General features: G+C 40.4%; 1 protein-coding gene across 1 annotated transcript; it reads right to left on the bottom strand.

Moving 5' to 3' along the window:
- Positions 1-11,102: 11,102 nt before the first annotated feature.
- On the bottom strand, positions 11,103-16,570 carry LOC132117656 (diphosphoinositol polyphosphate phosphohydrolase 1-like). The gene is made up of 5 exons (XM_059526978.1): positions 16,287-16,570; positions 15,060-15,170; positions 12,156-12,200; positions 11,585-11,669; positions 11,103-11,314 (listed from the first exon to the last, which is right to left on the bottom strand). The coding sequence occupies exons 1-5, from the start codon at positions 16,383-16,385 to the stop codon at positions 11,142-11,144; spliced, it is 513 nt and encodes a 170-aa protein (XP_059382961.1). The 5' UTR covers positions 16,386-16,570; the 3' UTR covers positions 11,103-11,141.
- Positions 16,571-17,972: the final 1,402 nt, after the last annotated feature.

Here is a 17,972-nt window from a genome sequence, read left to right as displayed (position 1 = left end):
CCTTGAAGAGTCTTTAGCTACTCAAACTCTCCTTCTCACCTCACATTAGGACGATATAGACACACGTCCTCTTCCAGGCAGATTCGTAACATTTTCTGTTGGTTGGAAACTCTTAATTATTGCTCTGATGGTGGAAATGGGAATTTTCACTGCTCTAGCTCTTTTCTTAAAGCCTCTTTACTAATTTGTGAAGCTCAATTATCTTTTGCTGCACATCAGAAATATATTATTTTGTTTTTCTCATTGTGATGGATGATTAAGGAAATTTGGGCTTTGTTTTCCCTCCTTTTTATATTTCTTTGAAACAGGAAGCCATGGCTGGATAATTTCATGTTTATAATCACACTGAAGTGCTCAAAATTGTGAATATGAATGGGACTTCAGATATATTTCAGATATACTTCAGAGATATTTTACTCATAAGAATTTTTAGTGGTGCCAATAATTCTGTCCAACGAGTATTTGAGAAAAACATTTATTTCATAATGATTTTTCCCCAAATTTTTAATTCTTATTATCCAATGAAAGGATACATTTTAGTGATTTTTTTAAATAAAAGATCAAAAGGATTAACAATGCAGATCAATTTTCACAGCCTTCTTTGATCATATTTACCAAGGGTGCCAATATTTTTGGCCATGACTGGATATATATATATACAGTACAGACCAAAAGTTTGGACACACCTTCTCATTCAAAGAGTTTTCTTTATTTTCATGACTATGAAATTGTAGATTCACACTGAAGGCATCAAAACTATGAATTAACACATGTGGAATTATACATGGAATTATACACGTAACAAAAAAGTGTGAAACAACTGAAAATATGTCATATTGTAGGTTCTTCAAAGTAGCCACCTTTTGCTTTGATTACTGCTTTGCATACTCTTGGCATTCTCTTGATGAGCTTCAAGAGGTAGTCACCTGAAATGGTCTTCCAACAGTCTTGAAGGAGTTCCCCGAGAGATGCTTGGCACTTGTTGGCCCTTTTGCCTTCTGTCTGCGCTCCAGCTCACCCCTAAACCATCTCGATTGGGTTCAGGTCCGTTGACTGTGGAGGCCAGGTCATCTGGCGCAGCACCCCATCACTCTCCTTCTTGGTCAAATAGCCCTTGATGCCTTCAGTGTGACTCTACAATTTTCATAGACATGAAAATAAAGAAAACTCTTTGAAAGAGAAGGTGTGTCCAAACTTTTGGTCTGTACTGTATATATATATATGCTTTTTTTTTTTTTATTAAAATTTTAACAACATTTCAAGTGTAATTTATGATAATTGTTGTATTTTTAATTCAAATTTTCATTGTAAAAGGCTAATAGTTGATCATAGTGATTAAAGTAAAATGATTCATTAGTTTGAATACACTGAACCAAAAACAGCCATAACATTGTTGTTGATAATTCAGTATACTTTATTTTGGATAAAACATCCCATGTTTCGGTAGTGACAGCACATTTTTGGTATAGTGACAGTAATGCTTTGGTAGCAACCACATCACATTACAGAATTTAAACTTATACTAAAACACTACTAAAGCATACTAAAATACTAAAAATTTAATAAATAAATGCATAACTGTACTAATTTTTTGTGTATTTCCCCCAAATATAAGAATTATGTGTCCCCTTCTGTCACTACCGAAACAATGATGACGTTTCAGTAGTGACAAACTGGAACCTAGCTCAGATATGCTAATCAGCACACGGTTAGCTAGCACAGATCTGAACAGTGATGTACATATAAAAACTAAATGTTATGGAATAACTCCCACCCAAAAAGTGTGCTTATTTGCAGAATAAAAAAAAAATGTTCAGTAGTGACCAGTGTTGTGCCTGAACGCGTTCATTGAACGATAGTTCATGAACTCGTTCATATTTTGGGCGAACGTGAACTGAACGTGCTGCATTACTGCCTGATGAACGTTACTGTGAACTCATTCATTCTGGTGTCTGTGAACGGCACGCTCTCTCATGTTAACTTCGTTCAATAGGGTGCCAGATTTCTATAGAGCCTTCCAGCGAAAACCCGGCTAAAACACACCGTAAACGGGTCTTAATATGTAGCGGAAAAACACCCAATCTGGCAACACCAGCCACCAGTGTCGCACCGCCGTCCGCCGCATGCGTGACGCGTCATCAAAAAAAAAAAAAAAAAACAGCAAACGACAGCAGCATGTAGCAAGAAGGCTTATTATCATTTAAAAGAATTTTATGATGTTTATGACAAGTTCGGTGAGAATGGGAGACAAAGCATTAAAGCAACAATGGGGAAATGCTGTCTCCTCAATGCTAATGTTAACCCTGGTTGGATAAGGATTCAAAATTGGATATGAAGATGAAATCTGACGCATAGCTTCATTGTTAAAACTGATAAAATAATTGCTGTCTGTGATTCTATATGGGCTGTGGCAATAATTTTGAAAAATAATAGCTCGCAGCAACGTATGGAAAAAAAGAACTATGAACTAGTTCATCTTTGGAACTGTGAACTTTAGTTCAAAATTTTGTAGTTTGAACTATGAACTGAACTAGTTCATTTTAAAATTTGTGAATTGAACTTTGAACTAGTTCATGTAGAAAGTGAACTTTCCCAACACTGGTAGTGATGTTCCTTAAATGGGTAGTTCACCCCAAAATGAAAATTCAGTCATTATTTACTCTCCCTCATTTCGTTCCACAACCACAAGACCTCTGTTCATCTTCAGAACACAAATTAAGATATTTTTGCGAAATCGGAGAGCTCCCTGACCCTTCACTGACAGAAGCACAAGTGTAATGTTGCTAGAGCCAGATTGGAATGACATGAGGATGAGTAATTAAATATTTATTTTGGGGTGAACGATCCCTTTAAAGTTACACACAGATTTTTCAAACTTTTAAGCACATTTACCTCAGAATGATGAGACCTATCTACTCACACCTGTATATATATATATATATATATATATTTTTTTTTACTTCACTTTTTTAAAAGAATCAAAAAGATACTTTTAAAAAATAACAATGGAAAAGAAATACACAAATTATTTCAATATAATTTTCATAAGGTGACATTTAGGGGTGAGGGTGAGGGACAGCCACCTCTCAATTGAAACTACCCAAAAATAACGATTTCATACATATTAAGCTTACTACTCTTTTAAATATTATTTTGGTTTTTAATAGATAATTAATAGAAGGATCTTGATAAACATCTCAGATTTGTATACATAAATGCTATTTAAATGTGTTTGTTGTTGTTGTTGATGTTGTTGTTGTGGGACAGCAGTTTGCTGTAGAATGGCCCATACATATATTATAAGCTTATGTATGCATTTTTCAATAACAATAAACTGGTTTCACCTCCAGAAAACGGCATGTTATTTTTGCATCTTATTCTTCTGGAGTCTTTAGGTTTCAGTCTAACACTGACAGTGTTAATTCAAGAGCATTGATTATTTTTGTGTGGATGGCTATATGCATATTTATGCATAATCATACACCCATGCCTGCCCTTCAGGATTGCCAAACATTAAACAGTTATATAATCTTTGCTCTGAGGATATAAATATTCTTTCAAACACATTAAATGTGATGTCAGTAAGACTGACAAGTACTCTTTCACCTAATTGCATCTTTCTAATAAAAGCATTATATGAATCTGATTAAAATGTTATATCCCTCACACAAATACGAATACGAATCAAATAGTTCTCAGAAACTGAAGCTGTTACAATTCATGTTATTCACTCTTCGCTATAGACTGACCAAGAGACATTTAACAGAACAATAAATAAATAAATAAAAATCTTCAAAATCTTCACCCTCAGGCCAACCATGATGTAGATGAGTTTGTTTCTTCCTCAGATTTATAGAAATGTATCATTGTATCACTTGCTCACCAGTGGATGCTCTGCAGTGAATGGCTGCCATCAGAATGAGAGTCTAAACAGCTGATAAAGACATCACAATAATCCACAGCACTCCAGTCCACCAGTTCACATCTGGAGAAGACAAAAGATAAAAAGAATACCATCAAGATGTTTTTAACTTTAAACTATTGCTTCCAACTAAAATAGACGTCCATAATCCATAATAATGCTTCCTCCAGTGAAAAAGTCCATCTGTTGCCTCTCACGTATTTGTTTAGAGCTGTTGTGATCTATGGATATTTCTCTCCTGATTCAGATGAGAACTTTTTTACTGGAGAAAGCAAAAGTGTGGATTATTGTGATGTTATTATCAGCTGCTTGGACTCTCATTCTGACGGCACCCATTCACTGCAGAGCATCCACTGGTGAGCAAGTGATGGAAAGCTACATTTGTCTATCTATTACAATGAAGAAACAATCTCAACTATGTCTGGGGTGACCTGAGACTGAGGACACTTTTAGCTGATTTTGGGAAAACATTTCCTAACATAAGGATATTTGAAGTAGTTGATGTTGAATACTGATTGGCAGATGTCCCCAAGCATAAGAGATAACAGTGTGTAACCAACCAAACATTGACCGGTTAGTGATTGTTGTTGTGTAGCTGCTGTCTGTGGTTCTGAAGTGTTTATAAGGACATTAAACCAAGTGTGATCCAATCTTCAAACTCCAGTTGGTCTATAAAACGTACTCGGTTACTAAACGTAACCTAGGTTCTCTCTAGAAGAGCGAACGAGTACTGCGTCTTAGCTAAGACGCTACGGGAAAAGTCTCTTTTCACGAAATACTGAAGCAAAAAAATTATCCTTAATTTTGTATTTTTGTAAAGCGCATTTGCAGCAGTACACAGCCATAGGCGAGACGGCTCGTTCGCTCATTGGCTTGTTCTGCGGCAACTGCACAGCCTATCGAGCGCGGGCTGATGCAACATCAGACCAATAAGGGCACTTCGCGCCCTTCTTGCCACTTCCCGCCGAAACGGGTGTGGCCCAACCTGTAAAAGGAGCTCAAAAAGACTGACTCACCTGATTTATTTCATCGCCGAAGCGAACCAGAGTGAATCGTGCGCACGGCAGAGAACGCAGTACTCGTTCGCTCTTCTAGAGAGAACCGAGGTTACGTTTAGTAACAGAGTACGTTCTCTTACGAGAGCTCTCTCGTACTGCGTCTTAGCTAAGACGCTACGGGAACCCAATGTAAAACGCCGTGCGCGCAGGGATCACACACCAATAAACCTGAAGCAACGCCCAGGATTTACAGTGCACAGTCACCTGAGGGACTCACAGAGAGTCCAGGACAGAAAAGGGAAAAAGCCCTCCGTCCTATATCTATGTGGCAATGCGGGTCTTACGCAATACTGCCCATATAACAGTCTGCAGCGCATAGCGCTCGTGAACTCAGAATTCCCCCCAGGGCCCTGATTCGACTATACCGACAACAGCCTTGCTTGCAAGGCGGGGACCTCCAGGTTATAGAACCTGATAAATGTAGACGGCGAGGCCCAACATGCCGCCATACATATATCCTGCAAGGAGATCCCAGTAGATCACGCCCACGACGAGGCGACGCCTCTTGTGGAGTGTGCTCTGACGCCCAATGAGCACTGAAGGCCCCTGGAAGCGTAAGCTAACGCTATGGCGTCAACTATCCATCTGGATAGAGTCTGTCTCGAAACAGCCATTCCCTTGGAACGTCCACCGAACGAGACAAACAGCTGCTCCATCTGCCGAAAGGCAGCAGAGCGAGACACATAAGCTCTTAAAACCCTGACAGGGCAAAGAAGACTCGAGTCTCCATCCTCCCCTGACACCGGCAGGGCAGACAGGGCAATAACCTGAGCTTGAAACGGTGTGTTGAGGGATTTCGGCACATAACCGTGCCTAGGTTTGAGTATGACCCTTGAGTCATTGGGCCCAAACTCCAAGCACGACTGGCTCACTGAGAGCGCGTGCAAATCACCCACACGCTTCACAGAAGCGAGAGCCAACAAGAATACTGTCTTGAACGACAGATGCTGAAGGCTAACCGATTGGATAGGCTCAAAAGGGGGACCATTCAAGGCCTCCAAAACCGCCGTGAGGTCCCACATAGGGACTGACGGAGGTCTGGGAGGATTCAGCCTCCTAGCTCCTCTGAGGAACCGGATGACTAAATCGTTCCTTTCTATTGACTGACCGGACACCGTTTCAGAAAACGCCCCGATGGCCGCCACATAAACTTTGAGCATGGATGGGGCTCTGCCCTTATCCAACAGTTCCTGTAGGAAGGAGAGGACCTCCGTCACCTCACAACTAAGGGGTGAATAACCTTGAGCTGTGCACCAGCTGGAGAACACCGACCACTTCGAGGCATACAGACGTCGTGTCGACGGAGCTCTAGCCTGAATGATGGTATTTAGCACTCCCACTGCGAGATCAGTGGGTAACCGTTGAGCGCCCACACATGGAGGGACCACAACTCCGGTTGAGGGTGCCAAATCGAGCCCCTGGCTTGCGAGAGGAGGTCCCTCCTCAACGGTACCGGCCACGGGGCGACATCTGCTAACTGCATCAAATCTGGGAACCATAGTTGGTTCTTCCAAAGAGGTGCTACAAGCAGTATTGAACATCTCATTTCTCTCACCCGTTCTATCACCTGTGGAAGGAGGGAGACGGGAGGGAGCGCATAATGCGGGCAGCACGGCCATCTCCGTGACAGCGCGCTTTCGTTCTTGGAAAAAACGCAGGGCAGTGAGCGTTTTCGTGGGACGCAAAGAGGTCCACCTCCGCCATGCCAAATCTCTCCCACAACAGCCGGACTGTTTGCGGGTGTAGAGACCATTCGCCTGTAGGAACATTGCCTCTGGACAGCCTGTCTGGACCCAGATTCTGCAGTCCAGGCACATGCACTGCTCTCAGCGAGCGCACGTTGCGCTGAGCCCAAACCAGGAGGCGTTCCGTCAGCCTGCACAGGTTTTACACCAGGCTTACACCTGATCGGTACCAGCCATTCGCTGTCCAAGGTGCTAGAGCCGCATCACAGCTCTGATCGACCTTGAAATGCAGCCGGCCAGACGCCCACGCTCTGCGCGGCACCTGAGCCTTCAGCCAGAACTGCAGGGGGGCATGTGGAGCAGGCCCAGCCGCAGAACCGGAGATGCTGAGGCCATGAGACCCAGCATCTTTTGACAGTGTTTGAGCGACACGGTCGCGCCGCAGCGGAAAGGACTCGCTGCGCGCTGAATGCCCATCGCGCGCTGTGGTGACAGCCGCGCCGTCATGGAAAACGAGTTCAGAACTATACCCAGAAACAGGATCGTCTGACTGGGGTTCAGCGAACTCTTCGCCCAATTGACACTGAGGCCGAGCTTCTCGAGGTGATCGAGTAAAACGGCCCTGTGGTCCACGAGCTCCGCTCGTGATCGGGCCAGAACCAGCCAGTCGTCCAAATAATTCAGCACTCGTATGCCTCTGAGTCTGAGAGGAGTGAGCGTTGCATCCATGCACCTCGTAAACGTACGAGGAGCCACGGAGGACTGTAAACTGGTATGCCTGGCCCTCGAAGGCGAATCTCAAATATCGCCTGTGGTTTGACGCTATCTGTATTTGAAAATACGCGTCCCTCAGATCTATTGACATGAATCAGTCCCCTCTGCGAATCTGCGCGAGGAGTTTCCTGGTCGTAAGCATTTTGAAACTGCATTTCATCAATGCCTTGTTCAGCTGTCTTAGATCCAGTATGGGCCTGAGACCCCCGTCTCTCTTGGGCACCAGAAAGTATCTGCTGTACAGCCCCCCCCCCCTTCGCTTTGAGCTTGAGACACAGGCTCTACAGCCCCTTTGCTCAACAGTTTTGATATTTCGGCCCGAAGTATGTGTGCTACTTCTGTTTTGACCGTAGTTTCGACGCCCGCTGAAAAGCGCGGAGGGCGTCGAAAAAACTGTAGCGAGTAGCCTCTCTTTATAATGCCTAGCACCCAATCCAAAAACCCCTGGAAGCGCTGACCATGCATCTGCATGAATGGCTAAGGGCTGGATGCGAAGCGCGCTCTGTTGACCGGGCAACGGCGGCGCTCGGGTGTGCTGCGCATTTGAGGCGGGGAGCGCGCTGATCACAGCGGGCAGATCGCTCCTCCTCGACCCAGTCCCGGCGCTTAACCGACTGGGGGAAGGCTGAGCAGGTCCCGTGGGACTCGATATGTCTGCGAGTAACTGTGGGCTGCATATGTGCACATTTACCACTTTCAACTCGCTGTCTGCCAGTGCAGAGCGTACGTGCACGGGCCTCGTTTTTACAGAAGCCACGCGCCGTATGTGACATAGTGTATGTGGGCACTGGGGAGTGGGCACGTTTACTATGCGGCGCGCTCGACCGATCTGTGTCGATCTTATGTGCGCGAGCCCTGTGTGCAGGGCTGTGCTTACATGTGGAGATGGGCACTGAGGAGTGGGCATCGTCACTGCATTTATAGCACCATCGGCCGTGGCCGGACGAGCGTGCACGGGTTTTGTTTTTTACAGAAACCACATGACGTGTGACATAGTAATTGTGGGCACTGAGGGGTGGGCACGCTTACTATGCAGTGTGCGCGATCGACTTGAGTCGCTTTTATGGGCGCAGGCCCTGTGTGCAGGGCTGTGCTTACATGTGGAGATGGGCACTGAGGAGTGGGCATCGTCACTACATTTATAGCACCATCGGCAGTGGCCGGACGAACGTGCATAGGTTTAGTTTTTACAGAAACCACATGACGCGTGTGACATAGTGATTGTGGGCACTGAGGAGTGGGCACGTCTACTATGTAGTGCGCGTGATCGACTTGAGTCGCTTTTATGGGCGCGAGCCCTGTGTGAAGGGCTGTGCTTATATGTGGAGATGGGCACTGAGCAGTGGGCATCGTCACTACATTTATAGCACCATCGGGACACCAGAAATTACACCTTTTTCGGGAAATATCTGGGTAGCCGTGATAACGGTTTTTGTGTGCAGGTAAGCGGGCAACCGTACAGGCTTGCGCATTGCAAAAAACGCTGAAACAGTCACAATCTCTGGAACTGAAACAGCGGCGCGCTTAGGTGAGAGCCCGGCCACAGCGGAACTCGTACACCGGCGCTTCGATGAAGCAGCCATCGTGTGTACTGCCGACGCAGCGTCATGCAGCATGCATAGAGTCACCATGGCAACAGCTCGCAGTGAGGGCATCCGCCGTCAGCGAGCGAGCGCTGCATGATCTTCACCCAGGCAGGAGACACAGATGACGTACCGGTCTCCCTCGCTGAGTGGGGCTCTGACGAGCCGCAGGAAGGCATCTTAATAAAGACGCGAGCTCTTTTACGAGTGTGTGTCGCAGGGCGAACACACACACACATAAAGAACAGCTGGATATAACAGAATTGAAAGGATATAGGCGCCGGATAGCGCAGCAGGAACGCACTTTTCTTGAAATGTTACTACAACACCAACAATTGAGTAAGTGTAAAGACTCCAAGATTTATTTTTCTTTTAATCACATAGCATTTACAATTCAAGGACAAGTCTGTTGTTGTTAGACCTTCAGAGAAGTGATTCGCAGGTCATCGCTTATTTAGATTGCATTAATGATTGCAATAAATGTGCAGAGACTGATCATATGCATCACCATCCTCTGCCACAGGTTTTGAGTTCACTACTGAAAAACAAGAAGCATTTGATACAAACATTGGAGGACCAGCTTTGGATTGGGTTTAGCTAACTAATCTTATTACAATAACACGGGACAGATGTCCTGTTTTAGCCCACAGAGAACATTTTAGATTTGCTCATTTTAGAAGTTTACCACAATAAAATAACCTTTGTGCTTTCTGATTTAAGAGAAAGAAAAAAAAAACATTGAAATACTGCTGTTACAAGTTTACTTGAGACCTAAACAATTCTCATTTGAAGTGACAATTGTATTAATCATAAAAATAAAAAAGAAGCATTTATAATTGGGACAGACTAAATTGTTTAAGACCTAGAAAAGTGCATTTCAAAAAGGAAATGGCACCATTAACAGTCGAAGTGAATATCCAGTGTCTGAACAGAAACTACAATCAAGCTGTAAACATTTCAAACTAAATCCACCCTCGTGCATGAGAGGCAGTTCATCTGCTAGACAGCTAACCTTGGCATCAAGTCCTCTGATTATTCACATTACTTCACACGTACTGTACACAGATCCACACGCATACACAACTGCTTATAGTTTATGAGCAGACACACCAAAAACTGAGATCATCACAACTAAAAGTGAGAAATTGGTTGCCACTGTGCCATGAACACTGCTGCCGAAGCCTCAGAGAAGAACGGTAAGAGAGAAGAAGAATCGGACATCAACTAGAGCACACTAGAGCCCAAAGACGCTCCTACGATCTTGATCAGGTAAGCAGTGCTCTACCAAACCAGTAAAGCCCAGCAACATTAGGACTAGCGCTGTCAAACCATGAATCGCATCCAAAATACATTTTTGTTGACATAATGTGTGTGTGCTGTGTACATTTATTATGTCTATGTAAATACACACACACACACACACACACACGTATATATTAATTATATAAATTATACAAATATGTAAATATCTTAAAAAATATATACTGTGTTTGTGTATTTATATATACACATAAGAAATATTCACAGTATACACACGTATACATTGTGTAAACAGAAACTTTTATTTGGCATGCGATTAATGGTTGGACAGCACTACTTTCTGAAAATGTGCTCGTGAAAACTAACGTTTGAGAGAAACTCCCAACATGAGTGTGTAATATTGGCAATAGGACTACGATTTCAACCACTGTGATCAATTCAAGAGTAAGCTCTGTTGTTTAGCAGTTTAAAGAACGAAGCCGATGAATACCAACTCTATATTACAGCATATCAAAAGAGGCTAAAGGCAAACAGTGCAGAACCAAAGCAGCAAACATCATTAATAACAGCTTTCTCTTTAAACTCGACTTATTTCAAGACACAAGAGTAAAGTGTAGTTGCGTTCAGTAAACCTGGCATTAGGACAAGAGCATCTCATGTAAGTATTCCTTAAAACGTACAACTTTTATGTCACATGTCCCCTGACTGTGCTCTTCATCTGAACACTAAAAAAGGCTGGTAAGGCAATCAGCATTCATGTGATGTAGACATTAACACGCTGAAATATAAAAAAATGTGATTGTATTTGCAGTAGGAGTTCAGGAGAACTTGGCCGAGGCTTCTGTGTTTGTTGTGCTAGTTATCCGAGGCTGGAGAGAGAGTTGTGATTGGTGTTGTAAGTGGCCACCAGAGACGTGCCGTTGCTGGTCGTACGGTCCTGCTGAAGGGCTTCGAAGTAAGATGCCTGCATAGGTTTGTGACACTGCAGCACACGCTGGGCATCTTCGGTCTTAAACCACTCCCTCTTCCTCCCTGAGAACAACAAGAGACAGCAGACAACACCATGTCCATTAGCAGCGCATTGGGACATTATTGCTTTCTATGGCAATGCTTGCAACTGCAAAAGTGGATCTGTGTGCATCTTTGACGTTGATTAGAGCAAACCAAAAAACTCAAGCAAGCATAGTTGGATAAAACTAAAAACTGCAAAGACATGCTTATCTGAATTCAACTGATGCGGTTATTGCCACTTTCTAAATACATCACGTAATTATGGATTTGACAAATAAAGCATCTTCTTACCAATATTGACTGAATCCTCCCAGTCCTCCAGGACCTCAGTGACGATGAGGACATAGACATACGTTCTGTGCTTCCTGTCTCGGTTCTGTGAAGAACAACTTGTTTTCAGCTGCCTCGTGGGAAATACTAAATCACAAGCAATAATCTAAAATATGGCTGCAACTAACGATTATTTTGAGAATAAATCAATATATTATTTATTTGGTTAATTGGATGTAAATATCAAATTATTACAAATTGCGATTAAAAGAATAATCTTTTTTTTTATGTTCTGCCCAATGTTGTTTCCCAAACAATGTGCCTTTAAACAAATGACAAATAAAGGTAGTGTTTGTGTAAATATGAGCTGTGAGATACATAATGTGCCAAAGGGGGTTACATGTAAACATTACATTCAAAACATTCATTCTCTTACTTTAATCTACTTGTGTACTTTACTCTCAAAATCAAAACTTTGACTGTTCATGTAAGATACCAATAATAAAATTGAGCTTGCCACTGCACCACTAAAACATTGTTGTGGAGTCCATTTCTTGTTGTATTTGTGATTATACCATCAGAAAACACTCACCTCAAAAACGCCTACCAATCGTCCTAATGTACCTTTTACTCCTGCCTGCGGGAATAAAACAAAAGTGTGAAACACTGAATTCAGGACATTTATAACATCCTGGAACGTTTTAAAGCATCTTCAGACCTCTTATTTCAGCATAATCACTTCTCTGCAGATAAACATGAAATAAGTTGGCACAGAAATCAGTGGAGTGGAGGAACAACTGATCAAGCCCAAGGCTGGAATAACCTCCAATCCAACACACTCAGAGCTAATATTCAGTGGTGAAGCATCTTCATCATCTTTTCCTCCACTTGTATCTCTCGTCTCGGTCATGTTTGCTAGGAATGAGGCTGACATGGTCACTATATATAAAACTATCTTCAGGATGGATTTGGGCACAGGACACCAGTTGAAGAGCCCTGTCCAATAGGTTCTGCACATACTGCAGCAAACAAACTAGGGATGGGCGTTTTCCACAAATATCACATTAGAATATTTGAGCTCACAAAAAACGAATATTAGTTTATTTAAATTAAGTTTAATGAGTCAGATGTTATTTTTCAGCAACATTTGTTTTCGTCATTTTGAACAAGCTTACACACAATAAGCTTGAACATTACACATCGTGTTTTGTAGCTGAAAAACGTTCAAGAAACAAAGAAAAAACGTAAAGCAGTCTGCAGCAATTAGGCTATTGTACAGAATGTAGCTTACACTTCACTTTTAAACTGTCAGCAAATCTTTTTTGCTTTTTTTTCCTATTGTTTTACATGTTCTTGTTAAGAAATACGGGCATGTAAACATGATCGGGGGAAAGTCTGCTCCTTAGTCTGTTAACAATAAGGCCGGCCGCGGAGAAAACGCGCTCTGACGACACAGACGTTGCGGGACTCACAAATAACGGTGTGCTAAGAGTACATGACTGAATACATGACTGTTCCCACTCGTCTCGGCTGGACTCTCTGTAATCATCGCTGAAGAACTGGCTCAGCCTTTTCGGACGAGTGGGCATTTCATCCGCTTCATCGTTGGTGACGGCGGCTGCATCCGCACCACTCGCATCAAGGAAAATGTTCTGATAATGTTCAAAAAAGTTTTTTTTTTCTTACTTCTCTCATGTTTTCATCGAGAAACCTGAGATGTTTGTGCCGAGGGTCTAGGGCAGACGGGAGAAGAGGAGTTTTCACTGCATTCTCCAAGTTAGCGGTGTTTATTCGTTGCTTGAGAGATGCCGCAACAATGTTCTTGAATTCGGTCACTTTCTGTGATTCTCCACGGCATATGTGAAGTACTGTAGAAGAAGCAGTTCTTAGGGGGCGTTCACTTATCGCGTCTTTTGCATGCTCAAGTTCGTTATTTCCAATGTAGGCGCGCGGTATGCTCCCTCATAATGGAAGCGACGCGGTCGCGATGCGCACGCGGTGCGACGCGCTCGTTTTTTCCAGGCGCGTCCGAACAGCATCGAGTTAAAAACATCTCAACTTTCAGAATGCCGCAAGCGCACCGCAGGTCATGTGACAAGAACTAACCAATCAGCTTCATCCTTTCCCTTAACAACGTTGAAAGCTCAGTCAAGATGAAGGAACAGCTGATCATAGCTGTATATGGATTGCCATTTTAAAATAAATTTAGTAGCAGAGCTACTGAAAGCGATTTTTTTTTGTGCTGCAAATCCATTTATCCTTTGCTGAGATTTCCGCGTCTACATGGAGAGAGCGCGTCATTGTTGCTTAGCCTCAGGAGCGCTTCTGCCCGAGCGCTTTGGAAAGAAGGAGAAAGCGGCGCGCATAGCGTTTTCCACGCGTTATTAGGCGCGATATGTCAATGGCCCCTTATTCATTCATTAATTATTTTTTGCTTGCATACACCTTCAAATATGCTGTGGAGAATCACAGAAAGTGACCAAATTAGGTTTTATTGTGAACTTTTTTATTTTGCGAAATTCGAATATCATTTTTATTTATCGAATAATTAGAGCAGAACGAATATTCGAATGTTCGACTATCCGTGCACACCCCTAAAACAAACATCCCAACAACAGTACTTTTCAACCTCATTTGTTTTTCATCCGGTAATATCCAAATCCACACATTTGGACCAATTCCTATTATTTGAATAAGCTTGGAAACGTAAGAACATCATGTGAGTGTCTGCAGACGTAAGATCTGGGGAAAGATTGGATGACCATAAAAAGCAAAAGAACAGAGGAAGCCAAGTTTGCAGCTTGCTCTAGTTGAGCAACACATACAATAAGGTTCAATTTGTAAACTGTTAATGCACTGGGCATCATAAGATAACAGGAAACAATACTTTTACAACATCATCTGATCATAGTAAATGTTCATTTATTATACACAAAAAAGTGAATGGGAGAGTACCACAAATATATGTTTTGCGTTCATATTTGCTCAAATTGCAAAAAAAAAAAAAAAAAAGACAACGATGTGTTTTCAAGACTTTCAATCAAAAGAAAAAAAAAACGGAGACTGATAACGGCAGTCAGAAGAGTTCCTCCCACAGACGCTGCATTAGAAACACCCTCGCATTAGCGTTCACTAGTTTTTTTTTGTAAACTGGATGCAAAGGTGATCTAGTGTTATAAATGTACATACATAAAATAATAATAATATATTTAGGATTTACGATGCTGATGAGTGTTAATCAAGTCCTCACAGTCTTGTGAAAAGGGTCCATTAACGGTGAATAGTACACTTACTGATTACAGTAAACAGACATTAATGCTGATAAACGACTAGTTAATGGAATTAATGTTAATGAACTAAACCGCACTGTAATGCTCGAGAATTCTGAATTCTCCAGTGCAACGATTGCACATCAGGAATCCTCCACCGAACCCTCTCTGAACGTCATTTACAGAGATGAAATAAGACATAAGAGTTTCTGGGGAATGTTTCTTACCTCCTCGCACACCTCCCTGACAGCAGCTACACTGGGCTCCTCCTCCGGCTCCATCCCTCCTCCAGGAACGATCCATCTCTCCGCATGACTCCTGCTGCTCACCAGCAGCACCTGACACACACACACACACACACAATAACGCAGCGGGATGAAAACAGCTATTCTACAGACATCGTTGTTATGATGTTACAGGTGGCAATCTGACAAGGCATCAAAATACATAATCATAGACCATATTAAACACTTGTGCTCTTTTTTTTTTACATTATAATTGTCAAATGTAAACAAATATAAACCTGATATTTTAACATGACAAATATATATTTGTTTAGTGGAATTGACTTAAATGCTACATACATTGAATGGGGGGGGGGGGTACAAGATTAAAAATAACCATGTTAGTAATAACTTCTAGTTTGTGGATATACACAGGTCACAACCTGCCCACATGGTGTGGGAAACATCCACCCAACTATGCATCACTTCCTGATTTAATTCAATTTCCATTTCAGTTTATTAGTAAAGCAGAAGACTAATATGACAGTAACAAACTCTTATAATGAGTGGGAATCATGCAATTAAATACAGTATAGAGTGAAACAACTAGTGTGCCTAGATTCTATAACATTTTAGAAACAAAACAGCAACATGAAGATAAACGATCCACTTACTCTCAATGACAAAACTACTTTCATGATTGTTACTGTAGCATGATGTACTAACCAGGAAGAGGAAGTTTTTTTTTTTTTCAATATCATGATACAGTGAGGGTATCAGATTTAGATAATAAATTCAATACCAGGGTCCTGAAGATAATAGCCAATTATCATGTATTTAATAATTGAATGATTATACTGCAATTATACTATTACGCTATAAAAACATGGCATTTAACGTTACACATGTAAAATGTCCGACAAATTCAAATTAAGACCACTTCATGAGTTGGTAAACATTTGAATGAGATCACAAATACTGTTTGTTTGTAAAGTAGTGTCAATAACGGAGTCATACTGGGGTAAATTACAATAGTGGGTTAAATTTGACTGAATAGGTGACTTACTCTATCGAAAACAAACAAAGAGATGTGAGCGGAGATCGTTTAGTGGCCTTACAATACCCATATCCCTCACACAGACACGCACAACTGTAGCTGCATCTGCACACATTAATAAGTGTATTTATTTGGTAATGTGTTTGATAGTTTGAAGTGAATAAAGAAGTCACCTCCTCCTCGAGCTCGCTCCTGAAGCACAGGCAGGCCGCGCGCTTCTTGTAGCCGTCTCCGTCGTAAGTGCGCGTCTGGTCGGACTTGAGCTTTATCATCGCGCTCAACCGATCAAAGTCCTCAACTGCTGCCAAGTCTGCACCTCTCGCTGTGATCCCGCGCCCGCAAACCCCTCTAAAAGCCCTCTGCTAACAGCAGCCGTCCCTCCGTCGCTTCATTTCGTGAGTCTCGTGAGCTGCTCTAGCACAGCCGCCATTACTCTGAACTCTGCGCAAACTGCGTTGCATTATGGACAAACCCGACGCGCGTTTCCTTTCGTGAATATGACGCTACGCAGTGGAGGTGCAAGCGGTTCAACATGCACTAACATTTACATATTGATGAATTCACTCGTGTAATAAAAAATATCATAATTTTTTTTGGTAACATTAGATAAAATACATTTTATAAAAAATTACATTTATTATTATCATATATAAAAGGCATTATATATATATATATATATATATATATAGTATATATATATATATATAGTATATATATATATATAGTATATATAGTATATATATATATATAGTATATATAGTATATATATATATATAGTATATATAGTATATATATATATATATAGTATATATAGTATATATATATATATATATATATATATATATATATATAGTATATATATATATATATATATATATAGTATATATAGTATATATATATATAGTATATATATATATATATATAGTATATATATATATATATATATATATATATATATATATAGTATATATATATATATATATATATATATATATAGTATATATATATATATATATATATATATAGTATATATATATATATATATATATATATATATATATATAGTATATATATATATATATATATATATATATATATATATATAGTATATATATATATATATATATATATATATATATAGTATATAGTATATATATATATATATATATATATATATATATATATAGTATATATATATATATATATATAGTATATATATATATATAGTATATATATATATATAGTATATATATATATATATATATAGTATATATATATATATATATATATATATATATATATATATATATATATATATATATATATATATATATATATATATAGTATATATATATATATATATATATATATATATATATATATATATATATATATATATATAGTGTATATATATATAGTATGTATATTTATATAGTATATATATATATATATATATATATATATATATATATATATATATATATAGTGTATATATCTGTTAAGTATATAACTTAACAGATGCCCCCTGTGTAATCTCCAGATTCAAACAAAGAATCAGGACTCAGGGGCGGCCCGCGCTTTTTAGCCAATCAGAGAACCTACTCTGCCTGTCAATCACTTTGGTCGCTTGGAATTACGGATATTGGATTGGCTGCAATCTCTTTTAGAAGGCGTGTTTTAAAAAAAAAAACTATTTTAAAACGAGTACTCCGAGTCCGAGGTATTGTATTGTACTATTTATGCTACCGAAAGCGTACGCTGATGGTCCACTCCGAAACAGACATGTGAACAAAACAATTGCCCAGAATTATTGCATATCTTGCTGTCTTTATATTGTTTTACTGACTGACTCTACGGGT

This window comes from Carassius carassius, chromosome 37, assembly GCF_963082965.1.
Source record: "Carassius carassius chromosome 37, fCarCar2.1, whole genome shotgun sequence".
Classification (NCBI taxonomy): Eukaryota; Metazoa; Chordata; class Actinopteri; order Cypriniformes; family Cyprinidae; genus Carassius; species Carassius carassius.
The sequence above is the reverse complement of the archived record's forward strand: the minus strand, read 5'-3'. Positions and strand labels throughout refer to the sequence as shown.